The 15,743-nt window shown below is 48.3% G+C and overlaps 7 protein-coding genes across 7 annotated transcripts; 4 read left to right on the forward strand and 3 right to left on the reverse strand.

Annotated features, from left to right (window-relative positions):
* The first annotated feature begins 138 nt into the window (after positions 1-138).
* LOC117892326 (protein late bloomer) lies at positions 139-2,253 on the forward strand. The gene is made up of 5 exons (XM_034798479.1): positions 139-391; positions 1,283-1,441; positions 1,504-1,659; positions 1,727-1,933; positions 1,997-2,253. Exons 1-5 carry the CDS (start codon positions 332-334, stop codon positions 2,066-2,068), a joined length of 654 nt encoding a protein of 217 aa, XP_034654370.1. The 5' UTR covers positions 139-331; the 3' UTR covers positions 2,069-2,253.
* Positions 2,254-3,349: 1,096 nt separating this feature from the next.
* On the forward strand, positions 3,350-5,519 carry LOC117892328 (protein late bloomer). Its single transcript, XM_034798481.1, has 4 exons — positions 3,350-3,672; positions 4,624-4,782; positions 4,840-5,175; positions 5,242-5,519. The coding sequence occupies exons 1-4, from the start codon at positions 3,613-3,615 to the stop codon at positions 5,311-5,313; spliced, it is 627 nt and encodes a 208-aa protein (XP_034654372.1). The 5' UTR covers positions 3,350-3,612; the 3' UTR covers positions 5,314-5,519.
* A 372-nt stretch (positions 5,520-5,891) lies between these two features.
* Positions 5,892-7,083, forward strand: LOC117892325 (protein late bloomer). Its single transcript, XM_034798477.1, has 5 exons — positions 5,892-6,123; positions 6,191-6,364; positions 6,422-6,577; positions 6,639-6,833; positions 6,923-7,083. Exons 1-5 carry the CDS (start codon positions 6,064-6,066, stop codon positions 6,992-6,994), a joined length of 657 nt encoding a protein of 218 aa, XP_034654368.1. The 5' UTR covers positions 5,892-6,063; the 3' UTR covers positions 6,995-7,083.
* A 332-nt stretch (positions 7,084-7,415) lies between these two features.
* On the forward strand, positions 7,416-9,024 carry LOC117892323 (protein late bloomer). Its single transcript, XM_034798475.1, has 5 exons — positions 7,416-7,571; positions 8,203-8,376; positions 8,426-8,581; positions 8,643-8,840; positions 8,894-9,024. The coding sequence occupies exons 1-5, from the start codon at positions 7,512-7,514 to the stop codon at positions 8,963-8,965; spliced, it is 660 nt and encodes a 219-aa protein (XP_034654366.1). The 5' UTR covers positions 7,416-7,511; the 3' UTR covers positions 8,966-9,024.
* Positions 8,888-10,018, reverse strand: LOC117892317 (protein late bloomer). The gene is made up of 4 exons (XM_034798470.1): positions 9,931-10,018; positions 9,698-9,871; positions 9,280-9,636; positions 8,888-9,213 (listed from the first exon to the last, which is right to left on the reverse strand). Exons 1-4 carry the CDS (start codon positions 9,988-9,990, stop codon positions 9,046-9,048), a joined length of 759 nt encoding a protein of 252 aa, XP_034654361.1. The 5' UTR covers positions 9,991-10,018; the 3' UTR covers positions 8,888-9,045.
* Positions 10,019-10,096: 78 nt separating this feature from the next.
* Positions 10,097-13,637, reverse strand: LOC117892316 (polypeptide N-acetylgalactosaminyltransferase 3). Its single transcript, XM_034798469.1, has 6 exons — positions 12,969-13,637; positions 12,500-12,600; positions 12,247-12,427; positions 12,017-12,183; positions 10,693-11,951; positions 10,097-10,632 (listed from the first exon to the last, which is right to left on the reverse strand). Exons 1-6 carry the CDS (start codon positions 13,028-13,030, stop codon positions 10,471-10,473), a joined length of 1,932 nt encoding a protein of 643 aa, XP_034654360.1. The 5' UTR covers positions 13,031-13,637; the 3' UTR covers positions 10,097-10,470.
* A 773-nt stretch (positions 13,638-14,410) lies between these two features.
* LOC117890139 (protein late bloomer) lies at positions 14,411-15,528 on the reverse strand. The gene is made up of 5 exons (XM_034794825.1): positions 15,393-15,528; positions 15,140-15,313; positions 14,925-15,077; positions 14,670-14,867; positions 14,411-14,604 (listed from the first exon to the last, which is right to left on the reverse strand). Exons 1-5 carry the CDS (start codon positions 15,450-15,452, stop codon positions 14,530-14,532), a joined length of 660 nt encoding a protein of 219 aa, XP_034650716.1. The 5' UTR covers positions 15,453-15,528; the 3' UTR covers positions 14,411-14,529.
* Positions 15,529-15,743: the final 215 nt, after the last annotated feature.

Genomic DNA, 15,743 nt, shown 5'->3' on the forward strand with positions numbered 1-15,743 from the left:
CCTTTTTTTGTTGGGTTTGTTGTCTTTGCTCTTTGTGTTTGCCTACTGCCCGTGTGTGTGCGCTGCGCTCGTGTGTTCACTTTGTTTGCTTTGCTCTGGCGGCAAAGGCAACACTCGGATTCCGTGGCCAGAGTTTCCAGCGCTCTCTCAGTTCGCTCGCGACCGTTGAAAGTAGTTGTCTAACCGATTCTGTCCGGCTGTTTTTCCATCGGAATCTCAACAACGCTTGCCCCCAAAAAAATAACGCAACAAACTGTTGCACGTGTTGCACAGAGTCTCGATTGCATTCTACGAAAAAGCACTTGGAGCGGAAAATAGAAACACATTCAGAATGGGCTGCGCAACGGGCACCATCAAGTACTCTCTGTTCCTGTTCAATGCCTTATGGGCGGTAAGTAGAGCACAAAAAATATATAATTCCAAGCATATGCTATATAAGTTTTGGCATTAGAAAGTTTCTGTTTATTTATTAGAATATTTTTGGCAGTTTTTGTAAGACAAATTTTGTGTCGAATATTGGAAATCGCTTTGGCGGGCTGGGCAGTTGGACTTCCCATTAGACTTCCACCTGGCCCGCAGATGATATCATCTCGTATGCGTGTCTGCCTAGTTTATGACTACATTTCGCAGTCTCATGTGTTTGTGTGTGTGTTTGCGTCTATTGTTAATGGCTTGTGCTTTGCTTTTGCATTCCTTGAGCCGTGAGGAAAGCTCTGACCAAAGCAGCCGAGCAGCTCAAATGCGTCATGCATTTCGATTTCGTTAAATGTGGTAATGCTCTCCGCTCCTCTGCTTAGTCTTCAAAAGCTAAAGTGAATTTAATATGGGAACATGGAAACCGGATTAGTTGACAATAGAGATGAGATGTGATGAGCACAGCGCTGACAAATTGCTTAAGATATGCCGGAGCAGACGCAGCCTTCTCAGGGTTACACAGAATTGTAGCACCTAAATGGGGAGGGACTTTCGATTTTGTGTAGATCTGAGATCAGCAGCTGCAGCAGCATTGCCTTAAGAGTAAGAGAAATATATTGGGAGAAAGAATAATCTAGATTCTCGAATGATTTCATTTTGCTTATGAGTAATAATAGCATCATTATACGGTACACATCATGTACATATGAGCTAAGCTCAGAATCGTTTGATCCGAATGGGTGGGGATTGGAATTTGTAAACTTAAATTGAATACGCCTCCAATTGAAAATGTAAACCGATATTGCGCGATTATCTGCTTTGAAGCTTCCCCCATTTATATTGGCATATTTTGTTTGTATTTTTTCAGATACTCGGCATTTTGGTGCTTATCTTTGGCGGTCTCGGCTGGGGGGCGATGCCAGATCAGTTTGCCATTGGCATTCTTGTTCTGGGTGGAATTATACTCATAATTTCACTCTTCGGTTGCTGTGGCGCCGTTCGTGAATCGCCGCGCATGCTCTGGACGGTATGTTGCATTATTTTGTTATCTGAGAGCCAAAAATCAAATAAATTTCGATTGAATTTCAGTACGTATCACTGCTGGTGGTGTTGCTTGTGCTGATAGCCGCCTTCATTGTTTACAATCCGCGAGATGTGTTCAAGAACTATGCCCTGAAGACGGTCGAGGATTCATGGCAGCTGGAACAAACGAAGCCTGGCAGCATGGATTACATCCAGAAGACAGTGAGTCACAAAATTCCATTCCGCATTGTTTGAAAATCTAACAAAAAAGTCTCTCAATGTTTTTTAGTACTCCTGCTGTGGGCGTAATAGTGCCCAGGATTATTTGGAGATCAGCTACTGGAACGCCAGTGTGCCCAACAGCTGCTGCAAGGACAACAACTGTGTGAATCCTCTGAATCTGTATGCCATTGGCTGCATCACCAAGGTGGAGGAGGCCTTCGCCGACGAGGCCACCGTGTCGCGCTCCCTCGAGTGGGTTCTGCTCGGTTTCGATGTGAGTTTAGTTCATATTCCTGCAGGAGAAATGCTCACCCACTGTTTTCCGTTATCTTTGCAGGTCGTTATTCTCTCACTCGCCATCATCTTGGCCATACACTACACGAATCGGCGACGACGCTATAACTATTAACACACGTTCCACATTTAGCACCTAATCAGTCAATCTACTTAACATTTACCAGTCTCATTTGTAAGTCACACCGATGTACCTTGCTTAGAAACGCAGCGCACAGCCCTCTGTAGTGTATGTGAATGTGTTCCACTTGCCAAGCAATTGAAGTTGCCTTAAATATACAAACAATTCATACAAACAAATATCCATGTACGCGTGTTTTGTAGCGGAGTGTAATTTGCTTAGCTTAAGCTCTTCTTCATCTGCGGCATCCCACTGGGATTGGAAAGCTCTGCTCTGCGCTTCTCATCAATGACGCGACGCGTACTTAAGACGGAACAAACAGCAGCGGTCAGAAAAATAGGAGTGCATAAGTGTTTAGAAAAATGTGGAATTATGAATGACTTTTAACACAGACCTAATAACTAGGAGATTCCATCTAATGGCTTTTACATTGAAAGATCTCTTGAGAAATTATAAATAGCTCACAATATGTTGACCCCATCTGTACCGTATGTTGACACAAATAAGAGCCGAAAAATGAAACCAAAGTCAGACCCAAACATAATTAAGCTCCAAAAGCTGCCTTTGTGTGTGTGTGCGTGCGCGCTATGCGACAGTGGAGTGAGAAGGGAGAAATGCGCAGCTCCAGACATAACAACAATAAACAGACTCGAAAACAAAACTGTTAAGCAAAACAGAGAGAGGAAAACAGGCAGAGACAGATAGGGAGAGCTTAAATACATGATTTGTCATTGACTTATTGACATATTGACGTCATGGTGTCACAAAAATGTAGACAAGATCCAGAGCAGAGGAAGTAGAATGTTTGTGGGTAGCGGCAGAGACGGGGATTTCAGAGCGACAATAACAGTTTAATCAAATTTTGAGCAATCTGTTGATTAAATTTACATCTTCTTTGTCCCCTCAATCTGCCTGATCTGTAAGACCAAGTCACGGCAGCAAAGTCAAAGTCAAAGCACTCTGTAAGCGTGAGCATGTGACGTCATTGCTTGGAGCGGTGACCCAAGGTATAAAAAGCAGCAGGTAGTCGGCTCGCACCCTCCACTTACTTGCATGCACACGAAACAGAGACCGTTATAATGCTGGCTCACCCTCTGCTGACTGCGCCATGCGCTGACGCTGACCCTAGTGAGTGCAGTGCATCGCGCGAGCTCTCTCTCACCATCGCTCTCTCAGCTGTGTGGGCGAATGTGTGTGCGTTTGCCTCGCTCCCGCCACCCGCTCTTACGACTGGCGCCGGAAGAAAGAGCAAAAGAGAACGACAAAAACTTTTCCCGCTTTCAGTTCGAAAACACACGCAGAACGTGCCACAAGCAAGAGACGAATTTTTCGAGAGCGGAAATCCCGAAAGAACACAGAATTAACGGAAATTTATATCGCTGTAAATTCAAAACGGGAAAACAAACCAAAAGAAAAACGTGAAAGTAAATAAACAAATCGGCACGAACGATAGGGTAAAAGAGGGAAGCAAGCCAAAAGGTTAGAAGGCGAATTTGTTCAAGTAATTCCAGAAGTCGCTATACCGAAGATCTACAAACATGGGCTGCGCCACGACCAGCGTTAAGATCACCTCCATTATACTGAATGCCATTTTAGGGGTAAGTCATCAACATAGCCTATAAGGAATGCCAATTAGCCATAACAGCAGCAGCAAAGTCTATATGATATGTGTCCGTATGTACGAGTATGTAAATATGTATGTATGAGAACATTTTACATTCGAGCAAGGAAATTAGCATGATGTCATGGGGGACAAGTGAACGAACGCACTTCAAAAGTCCAACAAAAACAGCCTCAAAGTGAATTATTTTTCAAAAATTATTCCTATAGTATATGGGCCAGTGCTCGTAGTCGTAGTAGCTGTATATTTTCAGTCTCCTTCGGGTGTATTTTTAACCGATTTCTGTCGTGTTTGTGTCAGTCGCGAGCACACCTGAAACGATGGCCTCAAGGTGGCAGTCGCCTGACCGACCGAACACCCTGACTGGCTGCCTCCTCCCTCCCTACTGTCATGGTTGCCATGGCAAACTTGTTTACGGTTTTAGGCCATTTCCCAGACGGACCCAGGCGCAAGGAGCGAGCCTTCAATTGTTCCAATTTCGATTCCCGCAGGATGATGATGTCATACCGATGTACATACGCGCCCTAACGCCGCACTCTGGCCTATAGTTTGACCTATATAAGGGTATCGAATCACTTGAGAAACAACAAGAACAAGGGTTGGCCACCACAAAGGGAGAGAGGGAGACCAAGGCAGACAGTGAATCAGGGAAACGGTGGGATAGTGGCACGGGGAGACAAGGAAGACAGTGAAACGGGTAGAAAGTGAAACGGGAAGAAGGCAGTGGAACAAAGGGGAAATCTTTATCACAGAAAGACCGAACGACCGTCCAGTCAGCCGAACTTCCCCAAGCGATAAATAATGGACAGTGTCGGGGATGGGGTGCCCCTGCCCTTGCCCTTTTGTTGCTGCTGCTGTTAATTGTCACACAAATGAATTGCCAGTGGAAACTGCAATTGAAATTGCATCATTTCGTAATTTATTTCAGCTACTGGCATTGGGTTCCATTGGTTGGATCGCTTACAATGCGGACACCGAGAGCGAGGAATTTGCCATTGCCGCCTATGTGGCCTGCGCGCTCATCCTGCTCTTTGCGATGCTGGGCATCCTGGCGGCTGTACGTGAATCGGTGCCGCTGACAGCAACGGTGAGTGGGAAGAAGAGTAAACTCAGCTGAACTTGTGTTAATTGTGATCATTCCTAGAGCGCCGTTTTCCTGCTGATCCTCGCCATACCGCAAATCGTGAGCACCTGCATGCTGCTGCATCAGTACGAGGTGCAGAGCGGCCAGGAGACGGTGGATGTGGCCTGGCAGGCCAACAACATGGACGGACTGCAGCAGAAGCACGAGTGCTGCGGCAAGAGCAGCGCACAGGACTATGTGCATCTGAATCAGCTGATACCGCCCAGCTGCTATGCCGATCTGCAGCAGACCACGGATCACCTCTATGTGGATGGTTGCATCGAGAAGGTGCAGAGTTTCTACGAGGCCGACAAGAAGCGTTTCATCATTGTCTCCTGGGTGCTGGTGGCCTTTGAGGTGGGTCTTAGATAACTCTTCAAAGAGTTGCTCTAACTCTAACCCTCTTTCTCTTTTCCTTTGCAGCTGCTCTGCTTTGCCTTGGCCGTCTTTTTGGCCATCAGCTTTCGAAACAAGCAGCGCCGCTTGCAGTTCTAAGCTGGCCCAGAGTCGGCCTGGCCTGTTGCCGCACAGTACAAATGGTCACTCAAGTATTTCCCGCCACAAACTCATTCATTATTTGCGCGTACCTTAAAAACTAAAAACTGAAAACTGAAAACATTTTCCTCTAATTAAGTACAATCCATATACTCGTATTTAGTCCAATTATATCCACAGTAATTATCGCTAATAAAAATATGTGTCTGTTGTGTAAACTTTCTCAGCGCTTGACTTGATGTTTGTTTGTTTATTTTTGTTGGTTGATGGAAATATTAAGCATACGACGCGAGAGCTTTTGGCAACTTGTTGCCTGAGAGACGTGCTCAAGGTCGAATGTTTTTGCATAATAATTCAGTGAGTGCAAGTGGCCATAAATCCTACAAAGATGTCCTGACGGTGGCAGAGCTTTTTGCCCCCCTTGCTTAGGTGCGTAGCGCGGGCCAAAAAGCTTTCGTGACATCATACCACTCGGCCACATAGAGGCACCCCCACGACATTCACTAACATTAATAGCAGCAGCCATTGGGTTGGCATTTCGTTGTGGTGGATTCCACAGCGAGTGGCCCTCGGGGTGCCGCCATAATGTTCAGTCGAACGTCAACAGTCTGTAGGGAAAGGGCTTCTGCGTTCCGCTGGTCATCGCCTTTGCCTTCGAGTTAACTGCGCAGCGGATAAAGAAAAGCAACAGCAAAAGGAAAGCCCAGGCAGGCGATAAGTAATTGGTGCGTTTTTTATTGATTGGCAAGCATGGCCTGTCGCGTGTCCTTCCTGAAAACTCTACTCATCATACTCAATGTGCTGCTGTCGGTGCGTATGCTAAATGTCAGCCGAGTCCCTCTTATAATGCAGTTCCTTTGTGCTCCTTCTTTGACAGCTCATTGGAGTGACGCTGATTGCGCTGTCCGTGTACGAGCTGAACAGCTCCACGCCCGGCACCTTCGAGCACATTGCCATCGTCATACAGATCTTTGTGGGCTCCTTTGTCATACTGACCTCGTTTCTGGGCTGCTTTGCCACGGCTCGCGTGTCCCTGGGTCTGGTCTGGACGGTGAGTAAAGGGCACGAAATGTGAGACTCACTTTAACCTTTCTCCTTTCCCCCCCAGTATGTCATCTGCCTGTTGATCCTGCTCTGCCTGCAAATCTACATCATTGCGGCTGCTCACTCCACGAACTATGTGGAGCGTTCGCGCAGCGAGTTCTTGGCGCTCTGGTCCGATCCCAAAGGCAATGCCGAGCGGCTGTCGCTCATTGAGCAGAAGGTGAGGCGGCGGGGATGCAGTCACGCATGAAATTATTTAAATTTAAATTGTGTTTTCGCAGTACTCGTGCTGTGGCCAGCTTGGTGCCCATGACTACATATTGCTCGGCAGAGGCATACCCACGAATTGCTACCAGGACTTTGACCGGCAGCAGGATAATCTCTTCACCGAGGGCTGCCTGGCGGCTGTCCAGGTGCACGCCAACGATAATGTGGCCATTGGGCTGGTCATTAAGTGGCTGCTCTTGGTCGTGGAGGTGAGTCCGAGTCCAAGAGCCAAGGGCGTGCCGGAAATAGATTAAATTTTCCAATCAAATTCAAATTCGAATTTTGTTTCCCCCCACAGTTTGCCGCTTTGGCAGCTGCCACACATTTGGGCATCACGGTGCGCAACAAATTGCGGCGCGAGAGATTCTAACAGGTCGCCACGGAGTCCATAACAAACACCCATTCTGTAGGCCCACTTGCTAGAAAATTGTAGAATAAATTATAAGAAAAAAACAGCAACAAATATTTGATACATTTTTGTATTTTCTTTTTTTGCCGAGTGTATAAGTAGATCTCTGAGTATGGGTGTGTGTCTGCCCATAAAGACGCATATTAAAAATATAAATCCCGAGTAACGACTCCCGACTGCCGCACAAAATACAAAAATACGAGGCGAGGCGAGGCGAGGAGACATAGACGCTGCCCGGACCCGGACCCGGACACGGACGCGGACGCGGCACTCAACGGATTTGTAAACATTTTGTTCGCCTGCCGCTGCCTGCTGCTTAGTGATCGTTTTTCTCTAGAGGTTTTTGGCTTTATTTTTGCATGAGTTCTCATCGCGGCATTAACAGTTTGGGTCACAAGCGGCGCGCGTCGTGTGCTGGAGTGCTGCGAGAAATATAAATAATTATTATATGTTTTATAAGCAATAGCGCAGTGTCATAATGCCCACAATACGCGTGTGCCTGCAATGGACTGCGGTGGTTTTCAATACAATCACTTTGGTAAGAGCTCCACGGCGTATGTGTAATTTATGTGCTCAGCAATTGGCGTGCACAAATAAATAAAAGAGCATAAATTAAGTGCCTAAGCAGCAAGTAGCTTTGCCATAAATCATTTAGTTCATTGAGCAAAAATTTCAAACGTCGAAGTCGCCTCTGTCTCGGCGTTCGTGCCGCTCCTTGACTCACACGGCGTATGAGTAATGTTCATCTCTCATTAACATTTTCTTGCATTTCTGTGGCATGTTTGTAATTCTGTTCGTGTCATTTTCGTGTACGTGTAGCTGGCCAATTTGGCAGCCAACAAAATCCCACTCCATGCCACACAGAATTTTCCATTTCTGCCCAGACAAAATGTCACTCGGCGTTCACTTTTCTTCTCCTTTTTTCACCAATTTGAACGACAAATATCAAAGAGAGAGACAGCTGAGAGAGCGCGCAAAGATCGTTTATAAATAAAAACCAAAAGTAATTTCAATTTATTTTTGTGCCAATATTTTTGTTTTATTTTTCGCTTCGCTCGCTCGCTCCCAATGATGTCGCCTTTTTGTCTCTAAAGATTCTACCTTTTTGTTGCTATTTTGTTTGGCCATTAACAAATAGTTAATGGACTTTATTTGTAATTAATAACTAGAGCATTGGCATCCTGGCCGCGCTGGCTGGTGTCTATGAGCTGGATCGCTATGACGAGGGCTCCGCGGAGCATCTCCAGAAATTTGTGCAGCTGGGCATGGCGGGCACACTCATCCTGGCGGCGCTCATTGGCTGTCTCGGTGCCTTTCTGGGCTCCATCAAGGTGCTGGTGATGGTGAGTAGCAGCTGTGCCCCTGGGCTTCTGTATATCCATTCCCTTTTAGCACCTCACGCTGCTGGGCATTTTGATTGTCTCGCACGTCTGGAAGCTGGCGCACTACAATGAGACGAAGCAGCTGGATGCCACGGAGGTGTACGTCATGTCGCTGTGGATGGAGGAGCTGGTGCACCAAGGCGCCATGCAGCAGCTACAGCGAGAGGTGAGACTTGATGCCCAACTGTGGAAAACTCCGCTCACTGTTTGCCTTTCCCCGACTCTAGTTTGAGTGCTGCGGCAGCAAGGGCTTTGGCGACTACACGAGCTTGAACATCAAGGTGCCCAGCAGCTGTTTTCACACCAAGGATGGTCTGCACGCGCTGCATCCCTATGCCGAGGGCTGCATGGCGGCCGTGAAGCGTTCCTTTCTCGAGATCTATCGCTACGAGATGTGGGCACACTGTGGACTCATTGGCTATGAGGTGAGGCCGTTACTCTTGCCGCGAAGTGGTTTGATTATTTGTTTCTTTTGCAGCTTGTGGGCATCATTTTGGGCATCACGCTGTGCTGTCAGCTGACCAACAAGACACGTCGCTATGCCTACTGATGCCCCCCACACACACACGCACACACATTTTTACTGCATTTTCATAAATAATAAACGAAATATTTGATACAAATTTAAGCTTAGACATCGCCAGCATGCAGCAGTTGTGCCCTCGAGCCAGCCCTCACATGGTTGGAGCGCGGCTCCCGCCTGACACCCGGCGGCACTTGGCGACGCGCGTGACGCTGTCGCTGGCGCAGTCTGTAGAGCAACACACTCAGCGCGGCTGTCTGCAGCAGTATAAAGATCTGAGGAGGAGGAGGAGGAGAGACTGTCACTGTTTGTGTTGCTTGCTTGCAGCAGTGAGGCCTCACCTCAAGGCCAACAATGGACCACATGAAGAGCTTATCGCGATGCTCAATGTACCGCTGGCTGTGGCTCAAAGTCTCCAGGCAGCCGCGCGGAAAGACCTGCTGCTGGTAGGTGTCGTTGGCCTGATAACAGCTCGCGGGCAACAGCAAATGCAGCTGCCTGTAGTCCGTCGAATTGTTGTGGCCACAGCAAAGCTGTGTGGCCTCGTATTGATGCATTAGCGGCGGTTCGCTGTCCAAGCCATGCCAAGCCAGCTCCAGCTGCTGCCAGGCGCTGCCTTGGGTCATGTGCGACGGATTGTGGTAGTGATGCAGCTGCAGGTATTCCGCGCCCAAGCAGATGAGTATAAAGAGCGTGAACTGAGGGGGAAAGAGGGGAGTTTTAGTGGGGACTTGGGTGGATCTTCGGTCAGCTACTTGCAATCAGATTGACACACAGCAAATTGCAGATCAAACCATAGCAGCCAAACATGACAATCATGCAGATGGTGCCACCCAGCACCAGACTCTTGACGAAATACGTGTGCTCCGGCGTGTTGGGCTCCGCGGCCTGCAGGCCCAAGCCAGCGCCGCACATGACGCCAATGCCCAGCAGCTAGAGGGAAGAGAAAAGACTTTAGACGGTTAGAAATTCTTCTTTGGTCTGCGACTTACCATATACAGCAGATTGGCGAGCAGCCCTGACAGCTTAATTGTGTTGTAGCAGCGATTCATCTCGAGACTAAAGGCAGCTCCAGCTGCTGCGCCGAATTTAAGCAAAGTGCAAGAGGCAGGCCAGGCCCTGGCGATAAGAGAGTGAACAGTAAAAGTGCAGCGACACTTTTCTACAATCAGTTGGGGGGTGATTTTATTTTCATGTCAAATATATAAAAGTGTTTTGTACAGCCTACAAAAATTGCCTAAAATTGGTTGCTTAATAAATATGACATAGAGTAGAGCTACATAAAGTTCCAACGTTGCGAGAGCCAAAAAAAGGAAACTCTCGCGCGTCTCAAATGTTTCCTTGTGGGTTCGGTTCGTGTCTGCTTCGTGTGGGTTCGTGTCTGCTTCGTGTGGGTTCGTGTCTGTATGGGCTCGGCTAAATAAAGAACACAACGAGTGGGGTTCGCTCATAAAATTTCAATAAATATCACATTGTGTTGAAGAAAAGAGAGAGTTCCTGGCAATGTGCGCTCTTCCATTCCCTGCCTCATTCTACAGGCGCCATGGCAGCGGTATGAAGCCCCATTTTTGTGTTATATCCTTGAAGTCGCACTGCATGCAGAGCACCACCTTCTCCTGCTTCTGGTTGCGCGCATTGGTGGCCGCTTTGAGCGTCAGACAGAGCTTGGTGTCGCGATGCGAGATTTGCTGCGTCTGCGGGTGGATAAGGAAAAGGTTAAAAAAGGTTAAACAGCGCTTGGGACACACACTCACATCCATGTCGTAGTTCCACAGCTGACTGACATCGCCCGCGCACTGCGTCAGCATCACGTTCGACATCGTTGCATTGCGATTTTTGAGCAGCTTGATCACGCCCTGCTTGGGCGGTCTGTAGGCCAGGCAAATGTTGTCATTGGTCATGATCTGACCCTTCGGTGTGATCACAAACATGTCCATGGTCTGCGCGTGCGATGTGCAGTCGCCTACGGTCACCGGCTGCAGGGAGGAACGCGGCGCCACCTCCTTCAGCGGACGCAGACACTTGTCCCGCTCGAGATCAATCAGCGACATAAACTCCTCCGATTTGCTCTCAATCTCCTCAAAGGCGCGCTTCCACTCCCGCGAGAGTGCGCGCCCCGGCAGGTTCTTCATGTGTTTGCTGTACGCCTGCGCGCACTCCGTCTCCCCATCCAGCCAGATGATCTTGCCAAAGAAGCGATCGGGCGCTGGGAAGAAGTGCTCCGGCCAGATGTTCTCCAGGTACCAGGCAAACGACTTGCACTGCAGCTTCTCGCGCAGCGCCACGCGTTCCGTGACGTTCACCTTGTCCTTGACGCTCAGCGAGAGGCCGGAGGTGTAGAGCATGACAAAATATTGCCAATCGTCCATCCAGACGGTGGCGGCGCGTGCCAAGTTATCGGTGAGCACCTCGCTCATGCCACCGGGGAAGGTGTAGGGCGTGCTGCTGCGGAACACGTGCCCCACGTGGGAGCAGGGGCTGATCTCCACTCTGCCGCCGCACTGCCAGATGCGGAAGGACATCTCCACATTCTCGCCGCCCCACACACGCATGTTGCTGTCGTAGGCGCCCATTTCGTAGAAGTAGCTGCGATCGATGGCAAACAGACCGCCAGCCATGCCGGGCGTGGCTATAGGAGCAGTCGCATCCTTGCCTGCAATCCCCGTTGTGGGACGCTTCCTGTCCGACGAGAACCAGCGGAAGCTCAGCTGCCAATTGAAGCCGCCCCAATGGTTCTCAAAGGTTTTCGTGTAGCTAAAATTGTCATCGGAAATGATGTCTATGACGGGGCAGATGACCACATTGCGTGACTCCTTGATCCTGGCCAACAGCGGCTCCAGCCAGCCACGCGAGCACTCGCAGTGCGCGTCCAGAAAGGTGAGCACATCGCCGCGCGCATGCTCAGCGCCCAAGAGGCGCGCAGGCACCAGGCCGCTGCGTTTCTTCATGCGATAGATGCGCGTGGGCACCGTCAGCACGCGCACGTAGCTCTCCAGCTGCCGCTTGAGGTAGGCTGGAAGAGAGAGCAAGTAAGTTAGGAGGAGCTTTAGAGGGGTTTTGGCTGTGCTGCCCGCTTACAGCGCTCGCTGGCATCGTCCACCAAAATGATTTCCTTGAGCAAGTGACGCGGCGAGCGGTTGATGACGCTGGTGATGGTGCGCAGCAGCACGGACCAGGCCTCGTTGTGGAAGACAATGATGACCGAGGTGCTGGGCAAGTCGCTGGCATACTTTTTGTCGCGGCATCTGCAAGGGAAAAGAAAGATTAGAGATGAAAGCCTGAGGGTTGCCTGCAGCTGCCACACTTACTCCGGCGTGCGGTAGTCCTTGAGCGTGCGATTCAGTGGTATGCGATCGCTGGCCAGCAGATTGAAGCTGTTCAGGCGAAAGAAGCGCTGCATGCGAAAGCGATCGCGGGGCGGCACCACAACGGGTCTGCCGTCCTCGCCCTCGCCAGGGACAGGCTTGAACTGGTTAATGTTGTAATCGTCTGTCAATGGGAATGGGAATGGGAATGGATTTATGTATTCATTTATTTATTTATGACTTGATGTCGACTCACCTGCAGTCATATTGCCGAAGATGTCTCCCTTGCCAATATAATGGGCCACAATGCTCTTGTGGGGCCAGAGCGAGCGACGCTTGGGCGGCGGTTTCGGATGACTTTGCACGAACGAAATAAAAACGAGAGTCGATACCCACAACGAATGCGATGCGAGGGCAAGTGATCCACAAAAGGCATAGACAAAGATGTGACAATGGATATTAAATTTAGCATTTTACAATAAAAACCCGAAAACACGCGAGGCCCGGCCATGGCGATGGCAAAACAAACAAGAAGAAATGCAAAGTGGAGGCTTGAAACAACAAAAAACCGAAAGTCGAGGCGAGCCGCTCGAGTGGAACAGCAGCAGCCAGCCAGGGGCTACACTTCACTTGCAACATGGCCAGGAAATTATGCAATGCCAGGCGGAGGATGGAGCACCCCGTCCTAATGGATTCTTCTTCTGTTTTTTGTATTAATTACTCACCGCAGCTCTGAATCAGCACTTTGTATGCTTGCCACATACAAGTTAATGCTAATTGCAAACATGAAGAATGCAAAGAACAGCAGGAAGAGGTAGAGGAGCCACAGCTTCTTTAATTGTTGGAAAGCGCAGACCCATCGTTAAATGTTGTTGTCTTCCACCTGCGTGTTAATGACCGCTGTCCGTCTGCAGCTGGGAGATGTTGTGTCTGATCGCCAGCACTGTTTGGTGCCAACTAATCAAGTTATTTGTTGTTGGCCAAGTCAATAGCCTAACGACGATTCGCAGCCGCAACTCCCCCTCCACGCTCCACGCTCCACGCTGTATGGCACACAAATTCGTGGCGCTGGAACAATTCCGATGCTTTAAAATACGCGCCGCGTACGCGTTCCAATTTGCAAAATTGTTTTGTACTGTTTACTTTTTATGAATACATTTCGCTTGTCCTCTCTCGCGGATGGCACTTGTTTACATCTTTCACCGGGGGCTGTGTTGGCCAAAGAAGAAGTCTTTTGATGGCAAATGTAAAGAAAACACCAATTGGGAACTTGAAAAGTGGAAAGCGGGGTTGGATTTGTGCCAATTGTTTTAGTTTTTGCCCAATTTAGGACAAACTTTTATTAATATTTATAAAATCCAATTGGAGAGCTCATTTTTGCGTGGGTTTTTTTTTTGTATTTAATCGCTGCAGAGACGATGAATCCGCAACTATCGATGTAATATACCAAAATATACCTTCTCATTTAAAAAATATACCGGAGTTTTAAATCATATTCCAAGATTTTGATGTTCTATTTAATATTACTAGCTAGTTAGAAATCTCCGTGCTAAAACTATAATTTGATCCCATTTATCAATCAATTCTCTTCAAGATTGGCTAGTTTTCATTCTTTCCTTTTCTTGGAATGTTTCCAAATAAATTTTTAAACTAAAAAGGTCAACTAAATACTTCCCTGGAACTATCTAGTTCAGCTTAGCCCATGTTAGCCACCACTAAAACACGCGGTAACCTACACAACAACTACATGTTTATATACACAGCTGACGGCGGGAGGAAATGGAACTGGCAACAAGTTTACAGAAATTCAAGTATTCTCCTATCGATGTTTATGTAGCAAATGCAAACGGCCAATTAAATCATTACACACAGACATCAAATGCCACAAAGCTGAGTCTTTAAAACAATTTTGGATGTGAAAATGTGTTGTCACTTAACGTACTGAAACTCCACATTAATATTCTACTACTCGTAGTACCAATTGATGGAACAATAGAAATCTTATCCAAGCTCGATTTATTTTCATAAAATCTTTTTATTTTCTTTCTTAGTTCGACTGGTTCCGCTAGTTTGCGCTGGGCAGTTCATTTGGTTCAAATAGTTCAAGTGCAGCGGTGGATACGCTGTGGCGCGCAGTTATCGCTATTCAAAATGCAACAAACCAGAATCAATTAAAATATAAAGTTACAATTTCGAATCTTTTAAACGTTTTTGGCACTAAACATATTAACTAAACATATTTGTACAGCTGCTAATACTGTTTACAGATGGCTTCAGGCTGAGCATCTAACGATATGGACGTCGACGCTCGGCATTCTGTAAGGTTATGGCCAGCAGACCAGCCACGATTACGGTAAGCATCTGAAGAACAGATTGAGAGTTAATTTATGGATAGTTTGATAACAGAAGTTATGTTTTAGACGCACCTCCACACCGACAACTGACCAATCGCCGATGCGCTCCCAGCGAGTGCCCTTGGCAAAGGCCGCAGCCAGCTGTCGATCGCAGCCCACGGTGTAGAGATCTGTGGTGACGGTTGTGTTCTGGTTGAAGTAGCAGCTCTGCGGTATGCGCTGTCCGCTGTCCGGATAGTTCGAGGGTCCACTCATGCCGCAGCAGTGGTACTGCAACAGAAAATGATTAAATCTGATTAAAGTCTGAGAGAGGAATTCGAACCGCACCTTAATTTCATAATAGGACATGCCGCCCTGGCGATACAGCTCGCCCTGCCAGGCACTGTGGATGGTCTCATTAGCCAGCAGCTCAAAGTTAATGGGCTGCGCGAATATAACGGTGATCTGTCCGAATACCAGAGCCATCAGAATCGCCGCGTACTAAAAGGGAAGTGCAAAAAGTTTGTGAAACACACAAATACTCGAAGCTGGAGGCCACTTACAATCCACGTGAGACGAATGCTCTCCTTAAGTGCCGCCACACAGCCGAAGATGGTGCTGCCGAAGAGCAGAGACCCGAGGACTATGGCCACAATGCAGGGCACACGAATGGCCATGCTGTGGCTGAAGGCAATCAAGGCGTAGGCGCATGCTGCAATGGTCAGGGCCGCCAGCACCTGTAAGCGACAAAAAAAAGTGGGTAATGAGTAAGTCTACGCCTATCAGTTGGGGGATTTGGCGATAAGAGACACTCACACAGCAAATAAAGTCCAACACGAAGGAGGATATCTTCAGGGTCTTTGTGCCGCAGCTCATTTTGGGGCTGATTCCGTTTCGGCCACGCGCAGTAACTGGAAGCAACTGAGCGCCGCGCGCCAGGCAAAACGCCCAAAATCACAACACCTCCAGCCCGTAGTCCACTTGAAGCTTAGAGTTATCTACCTCCCCTAGGCCACTCCAAACTGATAACGCGGGGTGTTTCGTACTCACAGCTGTGTTGTGCCCAGATAACGCTTAGCCCACCAGAGAGTGGGGAGTGGAGAGTGGAGAGCGGAGAGTAGCAGCGAAAGAGAGCAAGCTGAATGCGCGTTGGGGAATTGGTGGAAT

This window comes from Drosophila subobscura, chromosome E (assembly GCF_008121235.1).
Source record: "Drosophila subobscura isolate 14011-0131.10 chromosome E, UCBerk_Dsub_1.0, whole genome shotgun sequence".
Taxonomy (NCBI): Eukaryota; Metazoa; Arthropoda; class Insecta; order Diptera; family Drosophilidae; genus Drosophila; species Drosophila subobscura.